The 19,273-nt window shown below is 42.3% G+C and overlaps 1 protein-coding gene across 5 annotated transcripts in view; it reads left to right on the top strand.

Moving 5' to 3' along the window:
• Window positions 1-19,273, top strand: part of B3GNTL1 (UDP-GlcNAc:betaGal beta-1,3-N-acetylglucosaminyltransferase like 1) — a gene marked incomplete at its 5' end in the record, with an annotated part of 167,449 nt that overhangs the window by 136,198 nt on the left and 11,978 nt on the right. For all 5 annotated transcript variants that reach the window (XM_081848750.1, XM_081848749.1, XM_081848751.1 and 2 more), the window contains one exon: window positions 9,375-9,510. In XM_081848750.1, coding sequence (XP_081704876.1) covers window positions 9,375-9,510 — 136 coding nt within the window. The remainder of the gene's footprint in view (window positions 1-9,374; window positions 9,511-19,273) is intronic.

The raw sequence follows: 19,273 nt of genomic DNA, 5'->3' as shown, positions 1-19,273 counted from the left end.
CTTCATAGAACCCCTTGTTTTTTGGTTGGGAGATAATGTGTTGAATTGGCTTTGGAACTGACTCAAAAAAGTGGCATATATAGAATCCTAGAATTGGAAGGGACTCAGAGGGTCATCTCGTCCAACCCCCTGCTGTTAAGATTCCTGCTCCGTGATTGCAGTCATGGGATTGTTGCCTATCACATGACGGTGCATGTTTTGACTCCACAGAGTGGGAAGTGACGGAGACAGGATGTGTTACTGTGTTCCGTGAAGTGGGACTATTGTCCTTTGTTCTTTCTCTTTGCTGACTGATGCTAGAGAGAGGGGGAGCCATGTTGCAGTGCTCCTTGTGTGCTTATATGTAAATAAAGTAGATTAGCCGAAAGGCTGAGTTGCTGAGTTCTGGTATGCAAGCTGCAAAGACTCTGCAGATCCCTAAGTGTGCCTATGTCTGTTGGCATCTGTCACTGTGATGTTCAGGCAGAAGAAAGCTTTTGAAGCTCCCAAACGGACGACCAGGAGGGAGAGAACATGCCAGTCGGGCATGTGTCTCTGCCAGGGTCCTACTTGAGTGTAGGACGAGCTCCTGACAACTGCAATGCAGGTATCTTTTGCCCAATGTGGGTCTCAAAACCACAACTCTGAGATTACGGTCTCATGCTCTACCAACTAACTGAGCTAACTCACAATCTTTTCTGAAGCTGATGGAAGACATCCAAGTTTATTTGGGCACATAACTTTCCTCCCTGATTTCGTACTTACTATGGAAGAGTTCTCGAAATAGGAACAAACAGATTTCAGCAGGCACAAAGTGCTACAACAAGTATGCTTTCAACAAGACCAGGGAGGACTGTTTGGTAAAAAAAACAGCATGTTGTAATTTTTTGTTTCCTATACCCATTCTGCAAGCTGAAAACTGGTGTGTGAGGCTACAGAGGGCTATGGTGACCACTAGGCATTTGAGACCTGTCTTTCAACTACATCTTCAGTATCCATTGGTGACTGCATACACATTATTAAACTAGTCCTTTTGTTCCACTGATGTGCTGAGCAGCAGTCCTACCTGTAAATCTACTCACAGTTCTCTCCAGTCACAGGGAGAGGAGCTAGCAGTTGTTGCACTTGGTTACCACAACAAGAGCTAATCCTTTATAGCCCTTGATTTTAGTTTGTCACTTTTTTGGCAAAAGTAAATGTTTTCGTCCTTCAGATAGGCTTTGAATTCTCGTAGCTTTAGATTTTTAAGTGCAGAAAATTATTAGGTTTTTTTATTACTGCTTTGATTTTGGGAGTGATGTGTTTGTGTTTGTGTATTTTTAAAAGGCAGAACTGGCTCCTTTTAAGGACCTAGAAGAAGGTTCTAGAGTTTCCACTACTGTCTAATCTTGGAATGTCGTGCAACATTTGTTAACTTGTGCATTAAATTTTTTTTCCTTCTGGGAATCGTGTATCCTATAAAAACTGATTAACAGACATCTGTCGACAAATGCCAGCAGCAGCTAAGCTCCAAATCAGAAGATCTTGTAACTTTGCGGTTATTATTTAAGAGATTTTTTGCATCAAGTCCAAAATTCCATTGTTAGCTAGAGGGGCAATAAACATTACAACCCTTGGTCTCTAGACACTGTTGAAATTTCATGTGGACTGGCTGTTCCAATTGGCTGCATTTATTTATGAAGAGTTTCCAAGTTGTGACACCCGTCGTGGTGATGAAGTGCTAAACTGCCATAAAAGGGGCATGTTGCACTTGCAGACGCGAAGAAACAAACGTTCTCTCAACTCCTGAGATCCAATTAATAATTCCCATCAGAAATCAAAACACCTTCATGCTCTACTTATTATTCCTGCCTTTACGATTCTCATGTCATAATTAGAGGGCATGTGAAATCATGACTCGTAAAAACTACGCATGTATTCAGTGTTTTGCAGTTTAGAAGAATATTTCCTTAAAACAAACTTATTTCCATTAAAGCATTTCCGGAAGTTTCGAATACTTCATAGCAAAAGTACTTTCTATGGATGTAAAGAATTGACACCTGGGCTCTGCCTTGCATGGAAGGAAGGATCCTTTAAATGACTTAACATTGAGTACTTTCAGCAATCAATATTGCTTTGTATCGAGATACCTCACACTGCGGTCCAGTTGTATTACTGTATCCAGTTGTATATGTTTAAATAAAATCAAAATGATTTATAATTGGGTGCAGGATTACAGGCCAGGTAATTCAGAACATTATGCTTTTTGAATAGGTGTAGATTATGATTCTAACATGTTTAAGTTTCAATGTCCCTCTTGCTAGTTCCTTTCCATGCATCTAGGCCATCACAGATTGTTTGTCTGAGTGAATTTACACCATGTTTTAGAAGTTCATTGGGTATGTCATGGACATACAGCTAACATCTGTTGAATCTTCACATCCTCATTCTTCCTATACACCAAGTGGCAAAGAGCAAATGCTCTCAGACATAATTTTGAAAGGGAAGAAATGTCCCCACCACTAGTACCTCTACAAAACATTATCTACCACATCTGCCTTGGGATATTGCTGGCACTGCTTTATTTAATCTTGTAGATCTCACCACTGGATAGAAGGACAACTATGTACTGCTGTTGTGATCCTGTCAAAGCCTTGGTTTCGCTGTGAAATAGTGAGATGGAAAGGGCCATCTACACATCACTCCCAAGCACCATCTCTGGCCTTGGGGAGTCTGGTTTAAAAGCTCCTTTGCTGTGGGCAATGAGGCAGGAGTGGTGTTGGTTAGAACAGAAGTCCTGGTTCAAATCTGACTAAATAGAGCCATGAGTGCATTCCACGTCCCTGCCACATGGCAGGGACGGTAGCAAACAGAGCTCCCCTCTCTGCCACATCACCCAGCAGAGCTCTTTAAATCCAGACCCAGACCTGTAAGAGATTTCAGAATCAGTTTGAGGAGGAAATTGCTCAGGGCTGTGCTAAATTTGCTGTCCCTATTGGTTCAGGTGTGTTGGAGGTCTCTAGAGCACCATCAAATTACAACTTGTGGGATTGGTTTCAGTGGTTGCAATCCAAAGATGTGGACATGACGTTTGCAGTGGTGAGGACTGACTGTGTGTTTATCATAGGTCATATAATCAGCAGGTGAGGCCTTGGTGGTGGTGCCAATACTCAGGGCTGCCTGGTTGGTGGTGACCTATTTCATGGTGACCTATTTTGTGGTGGTTCTCCGTTTGTGGAGCTCTTCCCTAGTGAGGTGCTTCTGTCTCCTTCAGTGTGGTATAGTGGTTAAGAGTGGTAGACTCGTAATCTGGTGAACCGGGTTCGCGTCTCCGCTCCTCCACATGCAGCTGCTGGGTGACCTTGGGCCAGTCACACTTCTTTGAAGTCTCTCAGCCCCACTCACCTCAAAGAGTGTTTGTTGTGGGGGAGGAAGGGAAAGGAGATTGTTAGCCGCTTTGAGACTCCTTCGGGTAGTGATAAAGCGGGATATCAAATCCAAACTCTTCTTCTTCTATTGATTTTGCAGGGGGGAAAGCTTAAAAGCATTCATTTTTACCCATTTGATGGCTGAAAGACACCATTCCCGGCAAACCTGAGATCACTGTTTAAGAATGTTTTAAGCTGCTTTTTAGAATGTTTCAAAACTATGGGGTTTGTAGCGTTTGATCATTGTCGGCTGCCTTAGGGTCCTTTGGAGGGAATGGTGGGATATAGCACAGTCAGTCAGTCAATCAATCAATCAGTCAATCAATCAATCAGTGTGAATCCACCTCCATTCAATGGCTGATCTGATGACAGAAGCAGCAGGAGCATGAGTGAGGCAAGCTACAAATCTAGTTTTGACTGAAACAGGTATTGTACCTTGGAGACTTGTAAAAACATGTGTTATGGGATGATCCATTACTTCACTTGTTTGTGGTTACTTTTTACTCAGTCAGGCTCGGGCCTGCATTTGATGCAATGCATGAGGTGTTTTGTGTGTGTGTGTTTATTGATTGTGTGGCAACCTGGCAGTGATGTGGTGGGCAGGAATGAGTGATCACTCCTCACATATCATGAACTTCCATCCTCTGCCCGGTTGCCATTTTGCGCATGAAAGCTCACATTATAAAATCAACCAGAGAGTAGTTCCATGTTGAACGAGGCCTTTTTCAGTCTGCCTTGCCAAAATTCTCTTTGCCCAAAATTGCATTTCAGTGGTTTGTATATTAACAATGTTGATAGTTACTGAATGATTTTGGAAATTCAGATAATTCATAACCAAGTGTTACGCTATTTTGCACAGGTCTTCTGCAGATTTAATAAAGGTTTAGCAGTGATTAATGACCTGGACATTCTATCCTGCCAAATTAAGATCCGAAGGAGAGGCCTTAACTGTCAAATGTGAAAGTAGGATTTCTGTTTCAGCAAACCACACATGGGTTTGTCTTTTCAGCTCTAGAGAAGTCGTTTTTTAAAGGGTTTGGCTAGCCAACAGTGCAATAATCAATCTTTCGTCCCTGGAGACCAGGCTGCTACAAATCTTACTTTAGGTGAAAAGTTGAAGAATTTGATTAGTTGGTCTCATCCCAGCTCCCCTTTTCCCACATTTAACAGTTTGGCACAAGTCGCAATCTTTTGTTATGGGAGGCCCAAATTTGAAACAGTGGGGAAATTTCTGTTCAGAATCAAAGTATCTTGACAGCAGTAAGTGTGCTAGCTTAGACACAGTCATTTTTGTATCTAGCTAGCGCTGTTGATCTTGCAGTGACAGAAACATATTCCTCTTCGGGGTGTGCAGTGCTTCCAGTGGAGCATTTTTAAAATTATTTTTTTCAGCAAGAATTCATCGTTAGAATATACGGATTTAAGAGCCCTGTTATATCAGACCAAAGTCTATCTGACCCAGCTTTCTGTTTCTAAGTATGGCAGCCAGGTGCCTCTGTGAAGCTTACAAGGAAGGCATGAAGGCAACACCTGTCCCCTGTTGCTTGCCTCCAGTAGACCACATTCAGACAGTCCTTGGCCCTAGATTAGCTTTTGTCTTTTCTTAACCATTTGGCTGCCCTTTTCTGTATGCTTTCTATTCATTTAAAAACAACAACAACATTTTTGGGGGGTGGGAATCTACCCTGCCTCTTGGTTCCTTGAAGTTCCAAGATAGCTCACAATCATACTTCAGTAAATAATCCATCTATTTAAATGATTTTGTGAACACAAACTAAATTAATAAATGATGGTTGGTAATTGTGAGAACAGACTTAGAGTGTTGCCCCCCCCCCACCTCTGGATTAAATAACAAGATGCCTAATGCAATTCTATGTAAAGGCTACTCATTTGTGGTTTCCACTATTCCATGCAGCTTACTCCTGGATAGGTGTACATAGCATTTCAGCCTAAAAGAGCGGGCAAAGTTCATTCCACGATTTCCCACGTGGCACAAAGAGATATTGAATTACAACAAAGAGTCCTTTCCTTTAAATGTTTGCTTAGGGTTTACTAATTTATACAGTCGTACCTTGGAAGTTGAACGGAATCCATTCCAGAAGTCTGTCTGACTTCCAAAGCACGGTTTCTGATTGGCTGCAGGAAGCTCCTGCAGCCAATCGGAAGCCACGGAAGCCCCATCAGACGTTCAGCTTCCAAAAATAGTTCTCAAACCGGGACAGTCACTTCCCGGTTTGTGGTGGTTGGGAGCCAAAAAGTTCAAGAACTAAGCTGTTCGCAAACCAAGGTACGAACTGTGTAGCCCTTTATAGGGCTGCTGCATTTAAGCACAATAGTTGTGTCCATCCACTCATGGAAAGCTTTCTTCAGCAGAGGCTTCTTTGAACAGAGGATGAGGAAGCTCTTTTGACAGATTCTTCCTTCCCTGAAGAACTGCTTACATCAGGGGTCAGCAAACATTTTCAGCAGGGGGCTGGTCCACTGTCCCTCAGAACTTGCGGGGGGCCGGACTATATTTTTTTTGGGGGGGAATGAATGAATTCCTATGCCCCACAAATAACCCAGAGATGCATTTTAAATAAAAGGGCACATTCTACTCATGTAAACACACACTGATTCCCAGACCATCTGCGGGCCGGATTTAGAAGGCAATTGGGCCGGATCCGGCCCCTGGTCCTTAGTTTGCCTACCCATGGCTTACACCCTTCCCCCCTCCTCAATCTGCCCCAGAGGATTGGGGTGCTTTCTAGAATTGTGTGGGTGGTAGTGCATGGCTGCTGCAGGAGAAAGGAGGAGTATGCCAAAATCGTCTCCTCCCCACTATTAGAAATGAATTTATTCTACCTAACAATGACAGGATTATTTTTAAACATGATTTGGCAACTTTGTTAGAATATAGGGAAAGAATCCTCAGTGTGAACTAGTGTTCTGTGCTATGGTCATTTTTCTTTATGCCATACTAGGTAATAACATTCTGAAATATTACTTTTATGGTGGGAATGATTACTTAAGAAAACACTCAAAGCATGATGGAAGACAGTGAGAAATGAGCCTAATCAAAACGAGCATAAATTCTTGCAAACAGAACTGATTTTACCAAATTGTAGGGAAGGGATGGGTGGAGGGGGGAGAGAGAACTGTTTGCCCTGGGTCTGTTGAGGGTGCTTAAAATTGATAATCCTAACCTATTCTCTGCATTTGCAGATGTTTCCTTGTTATGGTTGCAAAGCATGTGGATTCAACATTTCAAATAGGTCCAGTATTTGCTTATGTTATCTGGTGTTTATATGTGCCAAATTGGAATTTTATTTTGAAAGTGCAGACATAAAAATACACTTGGACAAAAAGACATCTGCCAGCTTGCTATAAAGCCCACATTTTAGCAATACTGTCAGGTTTACAGTGCTATTAGTTGGCTTTCACTGCAATTTATTCTCTGGCTCCTATACTGTCAGTGTGCTCATTTTGTGTGTGAAAGAGAGGGCAGGGAGAGGGAGAGACTGCTTGATTTCCATCATCTTTAAATGATCTAAAATGTGTAGGTTCAGAAGGAATATGCATCCATGTATATACATATATATATATATATATATATATATATATATATATATATATATAGAGGAAGAAATTCAGCATAGTGCTAAGGAGATCGCTCTGGCAGCAGAAGCATTCCTGCTTGCCTGCTGGAATGATCTGCCCTCTCCCACACCGTCCCACACTGTTCCAGGGGTTCTGCCCCCAAATCAGTTTGGGGGCACATGATAAGTGTATGGAAGGAGGGGGAGGAGGAGGAAGACGAAGAGGGAAAGCCCTATTGTACTAGTGCAGGGATGTCCAACAGGTTGATCGCGATCTAGTGGTAGATCCCCGGGAGGTTTTGGTAGATCACGATCGATCGCTGATTCCCTTTCCTTAGCATTGGTTAAATTGAATCCAGCCCCTCCCCCTCCCCCCACCCTCCATCGTCTCACGATCTGCGGAAGGGAAGATGGAGTTTAGTCATTTAGTGAGTGGCTGTTCCTTTCTCTCACCAAGAACCCCCCAAAATGGGGATATCGCCTCCCTAAGAAAAGGTCAACAAGTTTGAACTGAACCACCCAAAAACAGGGGTAGATCACTGCCAGTTTTTAATTCTGTAAGTAGATCTTGGGAGCTGGCCGCCCCTGTGCTACTAGTGGAAGTCTTTGTACAAGCTTCCACTAGCAAGACTAGTTGGTTGGTTAGTGTATTGTTGCAGGCTGATGAAGAGTTTAGAGTTGCACTTCATATCCCAAAATGCGGTAGAACATAGAAGGCCCCTCGCACTGCACCACAGCCTCAACCCATCATTCACACTCTCCCTCTCACATGAGCGCGCGCGCGCACACACACACACACACACACACACACAGTATATGCACACACACCAAACCACCACCATCACAAAACTGTCTATCTGTGTTTGTTCCTATGTCATATTTATTGCATTACGACTGTGTTATCCTTTCACTTCTTGAACACATATTTAATAGACTAAGAACTGTGACTTCCATTTGATAACACAATACAGTATAGGGAGCAACAACTGAGGACGGAAGGGAGGTGCTATTCGGGGGTGAAAGGAAATTTAGCTCTAAGGCCCTTTGTGATTATCAGTTCTTATATATTTCCTAAATAAAAAAGAGATTTTTCTGAGAATTTGAGTGTTGAGTGTGTTCAGAGATGGGGTGGGGGGGTTGTATGTGTGCACTGCTGCACACTGCAGTTTATGGGGAAAACAAACCAACTTTTCAGACATATGAGCAGAAGACCAAGTATTAGAAGGCCCCCCCCCATTTTTTGGTTTTCCTTTCTGAAATGCCTTTAGATTTCTTAAGGATCACCTTATAAAACAGACATCCATTAAGTTCCAGAAAACACGCAGAGTATTAACTTGTGCAAAACTAGCCCTGGGAAAGAGCATGTTTTTAAATACATGGTCCAATTAGTTCTGCCGCATTTGAGCACTTAAAGAAAGAGCAATTACAAAACACCTCAAGTTGGGGGGTGCTGAATGGATTGTGCGCGTTTTTTCTCCCCATGGTCTCTCTCATGGAATGAAATCCTGTTCAGTTATATTCCACCAACATCTCACAGACAGATATTGGTGTCAGTTTAATAATACTTGACAATATGCTAATTTAGAAACAACAACCCATTGCCGAAAAAATGTAAGTTTTTGTTCATTTGACATTTGTGCTTAGGGTTTACAGAATTTTAAGATTATATTTTGGTTTGGGTCAATAGGGTGTTTTCCCCTCTTAACTATTTTTAATTTCAGTTGTGTTGCATTTAGCTTCCTTTTCTTAAAAAAAGAAACATTTTCAGTACGGTATATTCCTTAGGATTATAGGAAGCTGCCTTATACCAAGTCAAACCTCTTGCTCCCTATTGCCTCCGCTAACTGACAGCAGCTCTCTGGCAGGGGTCTCTCCCAGCCTTCTCTGCAAAGACCAGGTATTGAGTCTGGGGCCTTTTGCATGCAGAGCAGATGTTTTACAACTGAGCAATGGCTCTTAAAAGAACGAGTGCAGCGTATCAATTCCTTGGTGTGATCTATGTCAGATATTTCACTCTCCCAGACAGCTCAGGACATCTTATATACAATGCCTGGTGGCCATCCATCCAAGTTGGATAAGACAACAGCAAAGAATGCCTTGGGCATCCTCCTGTTCCTTTTGTTTAACTTTTGGCAGCTTTAATGGTCTTAATTGTAACCTATTTCGCAGCTTCATGTTCCTATGATCTGAGCAGCATGGGCTGATCATGTCCTAAAACCTACATGTTGAGAGTCTTCATCTCCCAGAGACATCGAGTTTACTATTTACACAAGGAGAATGTTTCCCTGGTGACAGCTTTCGGCTCCTCTGGCAATGTTGCTGGTCCGTTTTCTGTGCAAGTGTCTTTGGAATGCACTGTGTCTCACTGAAGATGAGTCTTGGTCTCTCACTCTTTCCCTCTATTTCTCAGGGGAACCATCTGGACACACCGTGTCTTGTTTCTGGAAGAGAGAATCCTCAGTCGGTGGACTTCCTTCACCATTTGGAATGCTGGCAAACAGGGAAGGAAGCTCTTTAGGAGTTTGACTCCAGCCAATCAGAAAAAAGTGAGTTTACAAGGAAAATGCACACATGAATGCCACTTAATAAATGTTCGTTCTTGCTGCCATATATTTTAATATCCATTTACTTAAGTTTCATTCTTCCACTTATTATCTCAGTATGAAGAAATACATAGCCATATTTACACTGCTGGTGGGGGTTTTTTTAATGCTAAAATTGGTTTCAAAATGGCATATCTGAGACGAGATGTCATCCTAAATGCCCCATGAAAGATACTTTTGGGTGAAGCTGGCCATGCTGTTTCAGGTTGTCTTGTTTATGTGTGACTTGTTACCCTTTCAAACATGCACCATGATTGCAGTTGTAGGCTTGCTCACATGTGAACACTGAACACAGGTGCAAGCTGTGTCTATACATATGCAAATGTTTGTGTGAAAGAGCACACACTTCTAGAAAAATAGCACTGCTTGCTTTGATGCCTTCCCGGGAACAGAGCAGAATAATGCTCAATAAATAGCCAACTTTGTTTAATCTCCCTGCAAACAAATCAGGACAAATGTTCAATAAACAGGTTGTCTGGAAGCAACCCCGCTAGAATCAAATGACTTTCCCCCCTGTAACTAGCCTTGAACCATTAATGCACTCCCAAACAAATGCAGAGAGAAAGCATGAGAAAGAAGACATGATAACCTGTTTAATCAGCAATCCTGAGACCACCCATCCAGGCAACGGAAAGGACACATACAGCCCACAAAGTACAGCACTGCACATTTCGTCAAGACAGATTCAGTTAACAGAGAATAATGTATTGTCATTAACTGGAGTTAAAATGCATTGGAAACCAGGCCCTGAAAGCAGACAACAACCAGTGCATTGAGTCTGTAATTTCATGGATTATATTATTATTTTTATTAAGTAGGGTAGTTAGTGCCTAAAGATGTGCAACACTATATAAAACATTTTAAAAGACAGGAGTCCTGCCTGCAGCCATTGGTCATCTGTAGAAAGGTCTGATTGTAAGAAATACTTAAATCAAACCATATAGCCCTTAGGATTTCATCATAATTAACCATGTGAATAAAAGCATACAGTGGTACCTCTGGTTGCAAACTTAATTCGTCCCAGAAGTCCATTCTTAAGCTGAAATCATTCTTATCCTGAGGCGCACTTTCGCTAATGGCACCTCCTGCTGTGCGCACGCCTCTAGCGCGCAACTTCTGCTCACATCCTGGAGCAAATTTTACAACCAGGAGCAACTACTTCCGGGTTAGCAGAGTTTATAACCCAAAGCATGCATAACCAGAAGCATTCGTAACCAGAGGTACCACTGTACAGTCATGCCACGTGTTGTGTTTGCTTCAGGTTGCAAGTTTTCAGGTTGTGTCCCGCGGCGACCTGGAAGTACCGGAAAGGGTTACTTCCGGGTTTTGCCACTTGCGCATGCACAGACGCTCAAAATGATGTCACACGGATGCGGCAAATCAGAACACACAGACACGCAGACGCAGGTTGCGTTCCTCTCTGGTTGCGAACGGGGCTCCGGAACGGATTCCGTTCGCAACCAGAGGTACCACTGTATATAGTAAGGGATTGAAAACCGCCATAGCAGTATGCCTCCCAAGGCAGTGTCTGGAAGGAAGAGGTAGGAGATAAACATACATGCATTTCTGTCCTGCTTTGTGCAAGCTAGATGTGACTTACAGCACCCCTTATCCAGAAAACGAACCAGACTGTAGAATATTCTGCTTCTGAATATCCACTTCCCACCTCTTAGTGACAAAGAAAGCATACTTCCGTGCATTTTCCGGATGTCAGCTGAAACTCAGTTTCGGATAATCTCTCAAAAGCAATGTCATCACCTGGAATCTGTGAAAATTGCAGTGAGGGAATATGCAGTTGGACCCAGCTTCTCGCTTGTGTTCTGTGATAGCTGCACATGAACCCAGTTCTCCTGAATGCTTGTTCAGTACTTTAGTTGCAAGGCCACCTTCCTTCACTGTAAACTTAGCATTGAGTGGATTATTGCCAGCATGAGAAGCTTAAGTTCTGGACACATGCAAATGATTACTACTTTTTAAAGCTGACTGAAGTCTGTGCACTCCAGAATGTTGAGTCACCATAGTCACTTGAGTGCAGTTTGCAAAATGGTTTGATGTTGCTATGGAAATTTCATCATTTTCCTCCATCGTTGTGCAATGCCTTCTACAAAATCCCCTGATTTGCTTTCATTTATCTTGGATTCCAGCTGATGCAATTGTTTCAGAGACAGTGGGTGGGGATGAGGATTCAGTCTTACACAAGGCAAGACCTCTGGACACAGCAAGCCAGCCTCTGGGACCTCTTTTTCCAGCCTGTTGCTTGTTTAGCCCCCTCGCTTATTGGCTGAAATTCTCACTGGTGTGAGCAAGATACAACTTCCAAAACTTGGCTTGCAATTGGCTTCTTAGTCCCTGATAAACTTTTGTGCCATTTATAGAACCTTATGCTAGAAACTCAAGGTTGCCACCCACTGAGAGAAGCCGTGGTGCAAGAACAGAATGATGCAGCTGTCTGTGGTGTTTCGCCATCAGGCGAGTCAGCTTTTCCCCTTATTACAAAATGGAGAAGCTCTTCCTAGTGCTGGTGTGGCTCTGATTAACTGAGATGCTGACATTCTTCCAAGCTGACCTTTGCATAACATTTGCTTTGGCAACACTTAAGGCCAGGATATTATTTTGCTTGTATCAAGGTTGTAATTAGTCTCTTTTCTTTCTACTTTATTTTGCTATGGAAAACAGCTGGCAGCATTAACCCTTACATTTCTGATTGTTGTTTTATTTTGATGGTTGTCTTTACTGCAGCTTTTTAAGGGAAACTGCTTACATTGCACACCTCCTTCCCTAACATGTAGCTGTCTAAACAGGAGAGCGTTTCACTAGATTTCTGGTCAGTGCAACCACTCACATGTATGTGAGGTTAGCTTTTTGTGTTAGCTTTTTGTGGTAGAGATCTGCAGGGTACTGAGCTTTCAGAAGAGTCCAGTGCATGTTAGAACTTAGGTGCTTCCAACTGAAGTACATAAGTTCTTATTGGATCAAATACATTGGGTCTTTCCTCTGACCAGAGTCCAGCAGTCACAGAACTCCTGGTTTGGGTTTGGCTGTCCTTGGCTCTTCCTATCCGTAATCCTTTATCATTGCCTTTTCCCTCTTTCTGTTGACATCAAGGTTGCAAGTGACAAGGTGCAAGGGGTTGTTTTTGTTTTGCTTGCTCCTTTGTCAAGCACTATGCATTTATTTCCCCTTCATTGATCACTGCCTTGCCGTGGTGAAGGGGCTTGAATAACTCAGAGAAGCTATGAGCTATGCCATGCAGGGCCACCCAAGATGGACAGGTCATAGTGGAGAGTTTTGACCAAACGTGATCCACCTGGAGCAGGAACCGGCAAGCCACTCCAGTATCCCTGCCAAGAAAACTCCATTGACAAAGACAACAGGCATATAAAAGTTAGGACGCTGGAAGATGAGCCCCTCAGGTCGGAAGGCATCCAACATGCTACTGAGAAAGAACGGAGGACAAGTACAAGTAGATCCAGAGCTGATGAAGCGGCTGGGCCAAAGCCGAAAGGACGCTCAGTTGCGGATATGCCTGGAAGTGAAAGGAAAGTCCAATGCTGTAAAGAAAAATATTGCATGGGAACCTGGAATGTAAGAACCATGAACCTTGATAAGTTGGATGTGGTCAAAAATGAGATGGCAAGAATAAATATTGACATCCTGGGCATCAGTGAACTAAAATGGACGGGAATGGGCGAATTCAGTTCGGATGACCATCACATCTACTACTGTGGGCAAGAATCCCATAAAAGAAATGGAGTGGCCCTCATAGTCAACAAAAAAGTGGCAAAAGCTGTACTGGGATGCAATCTCAAAAATGATAGAATGATCTCGATATGAATCCAAGGCAGACCTTTTAACATCACAGTAATCCAAGTTTATGCACCAACCACTGGTGCTGAAGAAACTGAAATTGACCAATTCTATGAAGACTTACAACACCTTATAGAAATGACACCAAAGAAGGATGTTCTTCTCATTATAGGGGATTGGAATGCTAAAGTAGGGAGTCAAGAGATAAAAGGAACAATTGGCAAGTTTGGCCTTGGAGTTCAAAACGAAGCAGGGCAAAGGCTAATAGAGTTTTGTCAAGAGAACAAGCTGGTCATCACAAACACTCTTTTCCAACAACACAAGAGACGACTCTACACATGGACATCACCAGATGGGCAGCATCTAAATCAGATTGATTATATTCTCTGCAGCCAAAGGTGGAGAAGCTCTATACAGTCAGCAAAAACAAGACCTGGAGCTGATTGTGGCTCAGATCATCAGCTTCTTATAGCAAAATTAAAGCTTAAACTGAAGAAAGTAGGAAAAACCACTGGGCCGGTAAGATACAATCTATGTCAAATCCCTTATGAATACACAGTGAAAGTGAGGAACAGGTTTAAGGATTTAGATTTGGTGGAAAGAGTGCCTGAAGAACTATGGATGGAGGCTCGTAACATTATACAAGAGGCAGCAACTAAAACCATCCCAATGAAAAGGAAATGCAAGAAAGCAAAGTGGCTCTCCAACGAGGCCTTACAAATAGTGGGGGAGAGAAGGCAAGCAAAATACGAGGGAGATAGTGGAAGATGCAGGAAATTGAATGCAGATTTCCAAAAAATAGCAAGGAGAGACAAGAAGGCCTTCATAAACGAGCAATGCAAAGAAATAGAGGAAAACAATAGAATGGGAAAAACCAGAGATCTGTTCAAGAAAATTGGAGATATGAAAGGAACATTTCTTACAAAGACTACCATAATAAAAGACAAAAGTGGAAAGGACCTAACAGAAACAGAAGACATCAAGAAGAGGTGGCAAGAATACACAGAGGAACTATACCAGAAAGAAATGGATTTCTCGTATACCCCAGGTATTGTGGTTGCTGACCTTGAGCCAGACATCCTGGAAAGTGAAGTCAAATGGGCCTTAGAAAGCATTGCTAATAACAAGGCCAGTGGAAGTGATGATATTCCAGCTGAACTATTTAAAATTTTAAAAGATGGTGCTGTTAAGGTGCTACACTCAATATGCCAGCAAATTTGGAAAACTCAGCAGTGGCCAGAGGATTGGAGAAGATCAGTCTACATCCCAATCCCAAAGAAGGGAAGTGCCAAAGAATGCTCCAACTACCGCACAATTGCACTCATTTCACACGCTAGCAAGGTTATGCTTAAAATTCTACAAGGCAGGCTTAAGCAGTATGTGGACCAAGAACTCCCAGAAGTGCAAGCTGGATTTAGAAGAAGCAGAGGAACCAGAGACCAAATTGCAAACATGCGCTGGATTATGGAGAAAGCTAGAGAGTTCCAGAAAGACATCTACTTCTGCTTCATTGACTATGCAAAAGCCTTTGACTGTGTCGACCACAGCAAACTATGGCAAGTTCTTAAAGAAATGGGAGTGCCTGATCACCTCATCTGTCTCCTGAGAAATCTCTCTGTGGGACAAGAAGCTACAGTTAGAACTAGATATGGAACAACTGATTGGTTCAAAATTGGGAAAGCAGTACGGCAAGGCTGTATATTGTCCCCCTGCTTATTTAACTTATATGCAGAATTCATCATGCGAAAGGCTGGGCTGAATGAATCCAAAGCCGGAATTAAGATCGCCGGAAGAAATATCAACAACCTCAGATATGCAGATGACACAACCTTGATGGCAGAAAGTGAGGAGGAATTAAAGAACCTTTTAATGAGGGTGAAAGAGGAGAGTGCAAAATATGGTCTGAAGCTCAACATCAAAAAAACAAAGATCATGGCCACTGGGCCCATCACCTCCTGGCAAATAGAAGGGGAAGAAATGGAGGCAGTGAGAGATTTTACTTTCTTGGGCTCCATGATCACTGCAGATGGTGACAGCAGTCACGAAATTAAAAGACGCCTGCTCCTTGGGAGAAAGGCGATGGCAAATCTAGACAACATCTTAAAAAGTAGAGACATCACCTTACCAACAAAGGTCCGTATAGTTAAAGCCATGTTTTTCCCAGTAGTGATGTATGGAAGTGAGAGCTGGACCATCAAGAAGGCTGATCGCCGAAGAATTGATGCTTTTGAATTATGGTGCTGGAGGAGACTCTTGAGAGTCCCATGGACAGCAAGAAGATCAAACGCATCCATTCTTAAGGAAATCAACCCTGAGTGCTCACTGGAAGGACAGATCGTGAAGCTGAGGCTCCAATACTTTGGCCACCTCATGAGAAGAGAAGACTCCCTGGAAAAGACCCTGATGCTGGGAAAGATGGAGGGCACAAGGAGAAGGGGATGACAGAGGACGAGATGGTTGGACAGTGTTCTCGAAGCTACAAACATGAGTCTGACCAAACTGCGGGCGGCAGTGGAAGACAGTAGTGCCTGGCATGCTCTGGTCCATGGGGTCACGAAGAGTCGGACACGACTTAACGACTAAACAACAACATGCATTTATTTGGAAGCTACCCCATGCTGACATTCATATGCTGGGCAGTTGACCATGAAGATTTTGATGGCTCAGTATAAATAGTAGGATGGTTTTTTGGAATGCATCATGAATTCAACAATTCTGATCTTTTACAGCTGCTCAGTGATGTAAACACCCATGCCATTACACACTGTTGGCTGTGTAGGTGCCTTTTCATGTCTGAGGGTAGCCTGGATAGGAGAAGAAACTCTAGTTTGAAGACCCTGCTGAACAACAGGAGGAATCAACCTGTTTCCCACCCACATCAAACACTACAAAAGACAGAGACGTGTACCCTTGGCAGTCAGGGCACCTTTGTCTCCCACACCCTATTAACTAGGGACCATTTTCATGGACCAACCTACATAATGCCATGGACTGTTGCTTTAACGTTCAGTTTTATGGGCTTCATGTCTGAGCAGTTTTAAGGAAGCCCAGCTTCCTAGCTGCACCTTTCTCAGATTCAAGGGATTGACAGGGCAAAGTTATAACATTTCTGCAAGAGTGAAGCTGAACAGACCCTTTTTGTTTTTAAAAAAACAACATCCGATTCACCTCAAGGTTGCAGCTGTAGATAGAAACCCAGATTTTTACTGGATGCTTATAGGGTCTGTTTTGTCTGCTTTTTGCTTGTCAGTCCAGCTTCAGCATCGTGAATGTTTGGGTTACTTTTATGAGCTTATTCCCCTTATTGATTCAACGCAAGCAGATTTAATGAGAAAAGCACAACATAAGCAATATAGGCTACACATATGGGAACGTGCAAGTCCATAAAGTTTTCTGTACTGGAGATACTATGCAATTGGATTTTTTTCAGACTTGTTTAAAGTTTATTCTGTGAGTTTATGGATAAAATAATGCATATCAGAAGGACTGGAAATGCTGTGCACATTTCCTGGGCTTTTGCCCAAATGCACAAAGGTATCTATGCAAGCTCTGGTCCCAACACAGGCATCCAGCTACTCTTACGATCTTCATGCAGTTACGTTGAAGGTCTGAAGAGCTATGCGCGTTCAGTTGAACTGGCTGAAAAAAACTCTCCAGAGTTTTACACTTAATCATATGACTATCTCAAGAGCAGCTAGTGCACATGGGGCCTGGGTTTCCATGCGCATATATATATACCTGATTCCTGAATCCTTCCACATCAAACAAAAGGGGTGGGGAGATTATGGAAGGAAGTTGGACTGGGCAATAAGAAAACATGACCATAGTTTCTTCTGCAGCAGACAGTTTGCAACCTGGTCCCCTTAAATGCTGCTGGACTCCAGTTCCCATCAGCATGGCCAATAGTCAAGGATGATGGGAACTGTAATCCAATAACATCTGAAGTACCAAAGGTTCCCTGTCTCTGATTTAGAATCCTGGTTTCCACTTCCCCTCCCCACAAAAGCATGGCTATTTCAGATGATTTTGCAGTTGGACCGGAGGCAGTCAAGCTCATTGGTGTCTGCCAAGAGCAGTGTCTGCTCAATATACCAGACACTGTTTTTCACTCAACATGAGATCGTATAGGCATTGCAGGAGCTGTGGAATTATGACCCTTTCCCTGGAATATTGTGTTTTCTGATTGTTAGAACATTTGCCTTCTTGGTATATATTATGCAATACTTCATGCAGTCTTCATAAAAGACATAGGGGCCTACTGATCGGAGGGAAATAAATAAAGTGTATAGCTCAATCCTAGTATTTTCAAGTTAGCAGTTTGTGTAAGCCCTTACCCAGAGTTCTGTTTATTGCATAAACAATTAGGCATAAATTCTTGCTACATGACTCTTCCCCCCCTTCTAATTAAAAGGTAAATAGTGATGGCACAAAAATAAGCATCTTAAGACTAGACCACCCATGTGGGATATAGGTTAGTGCAGGAAGTACCTATTCCGAGACTGTTTGTGCACTATTTTAAACAGTTTCTGTGCTACCAAAGAATGAAAATTATGCATACAGAGGCCTCAGATTTAGACTTTCATACATCTGATTGTGTACTGTAGGTTGCTTTCACTTCTTTTTACTGACAGAAATATTCATCAAGTGCTATGTTGGGTTTTTGTTTTTTTCAATGTTATACCAAATATTAGTGCTCTAACTTCAGTTTTGTAAATTGGATCTGGGAGGCCTGGATTGTGGCCAAGTTGATCTCTCAGCCTCAGTTCTTCCTATGTGAAAATGGGAATAACAATGACATGTTTCACAAGTGGTGGCCCTTTAAAAAAAAAAAAGTGCACCATTAATCCAAGCAAAACTGTATAAAAATTGGAGGCTTCTCTTTCACCTGTGTCAAAAGGGAGTTTCTTGTTATTTATTCAGGTACTACAAACCTTAACCAAACACACCACTATTTGCATTCTATATTCATTATTTTCTGGTTTTTATTATAAGTCATCTTCTCGGTCAGATCTACAGCAATAAATAAGGTAAAAAATTGAGTGAATAAATATTAAACATACAAGCCTAGATGGCAAAGCAAGACTTCAGAGATGGCTGTTAGCACCCTTTATTACACAGCTCGTTTAGCCTGATCTATAAATACTGCATTACTGAACTTTTTTCGTAGATCCCTGTGTGATTCTGCAAAAACATCATGTTCCATCTTGGAGTTATCACACCATCTTAATCGCTTTACTGTTTCCTTGTAAGTTGTGTGTGCTTAAAAAAAAAACAACAACCCAGAAAGGCGAATATGCTCTCAATAAATTGATACGATTTTGATAGAACCAACTTTAAGTTGAAACAGTTTATTCCCTCCTCCGATAGATGTAGCTTCTCTTTCCTCGGTTTTGCTTTTTTTCAGAATACATTTTCTAATATTCTTGGCTCTGGGTTGAGAGCTCATCAATCTTCTATCCTGCTAGCAGATGGATTTTAAACTGCTAAAGTGGCTACTTTAAGCTGGGCATAGATGCCCATGGGAGTAGTGTGTGGAAGGAGAAATTTTGTTGATCTTGACCATTTTTTAGCAACTTGGTTGGGGCGCTGTGTGTATGGTCTCTGACATTTGGGCAATAGTTAAGATAACTTAAAGGCCAGGTCCTGTCATCACTGCCCATCATTGTAGCCTTAACTTGTACTGTGTTTTACATGGTGTCTTTCACTAGGACCTGCCAACAGCATGGAGGAAATAGCTTGGTTCATTAATTTTAATTTTAAACACCTACAGACACCCCTTCCTCTAGACTTGCTTACGTTATCCAAGTAAATATGCTCATTGCTGCGTGACTCTTGTATACAAGCACATTGTGATTCACGCTCACTTATTATGGAACTGTTGTTTTGTACTACTATTAAA

Source organism: Podarcis erhardii (genome assembly GCF_964252035.2).
Source record: "Podarcis erhardii genome assembly, chromosome: 2".
Lineage (NCBI taxonomy): Eukaryota > Metazoa > Chordata > Lepidosauria > Squamata > Lacertidae > Podarcis > Podarcis erhardii.
The sequence above is the reverse complement of the archived record's forward strand: the minus strand, read 5'-3'. Positions and strand labels throughout refer to the sequence as shown.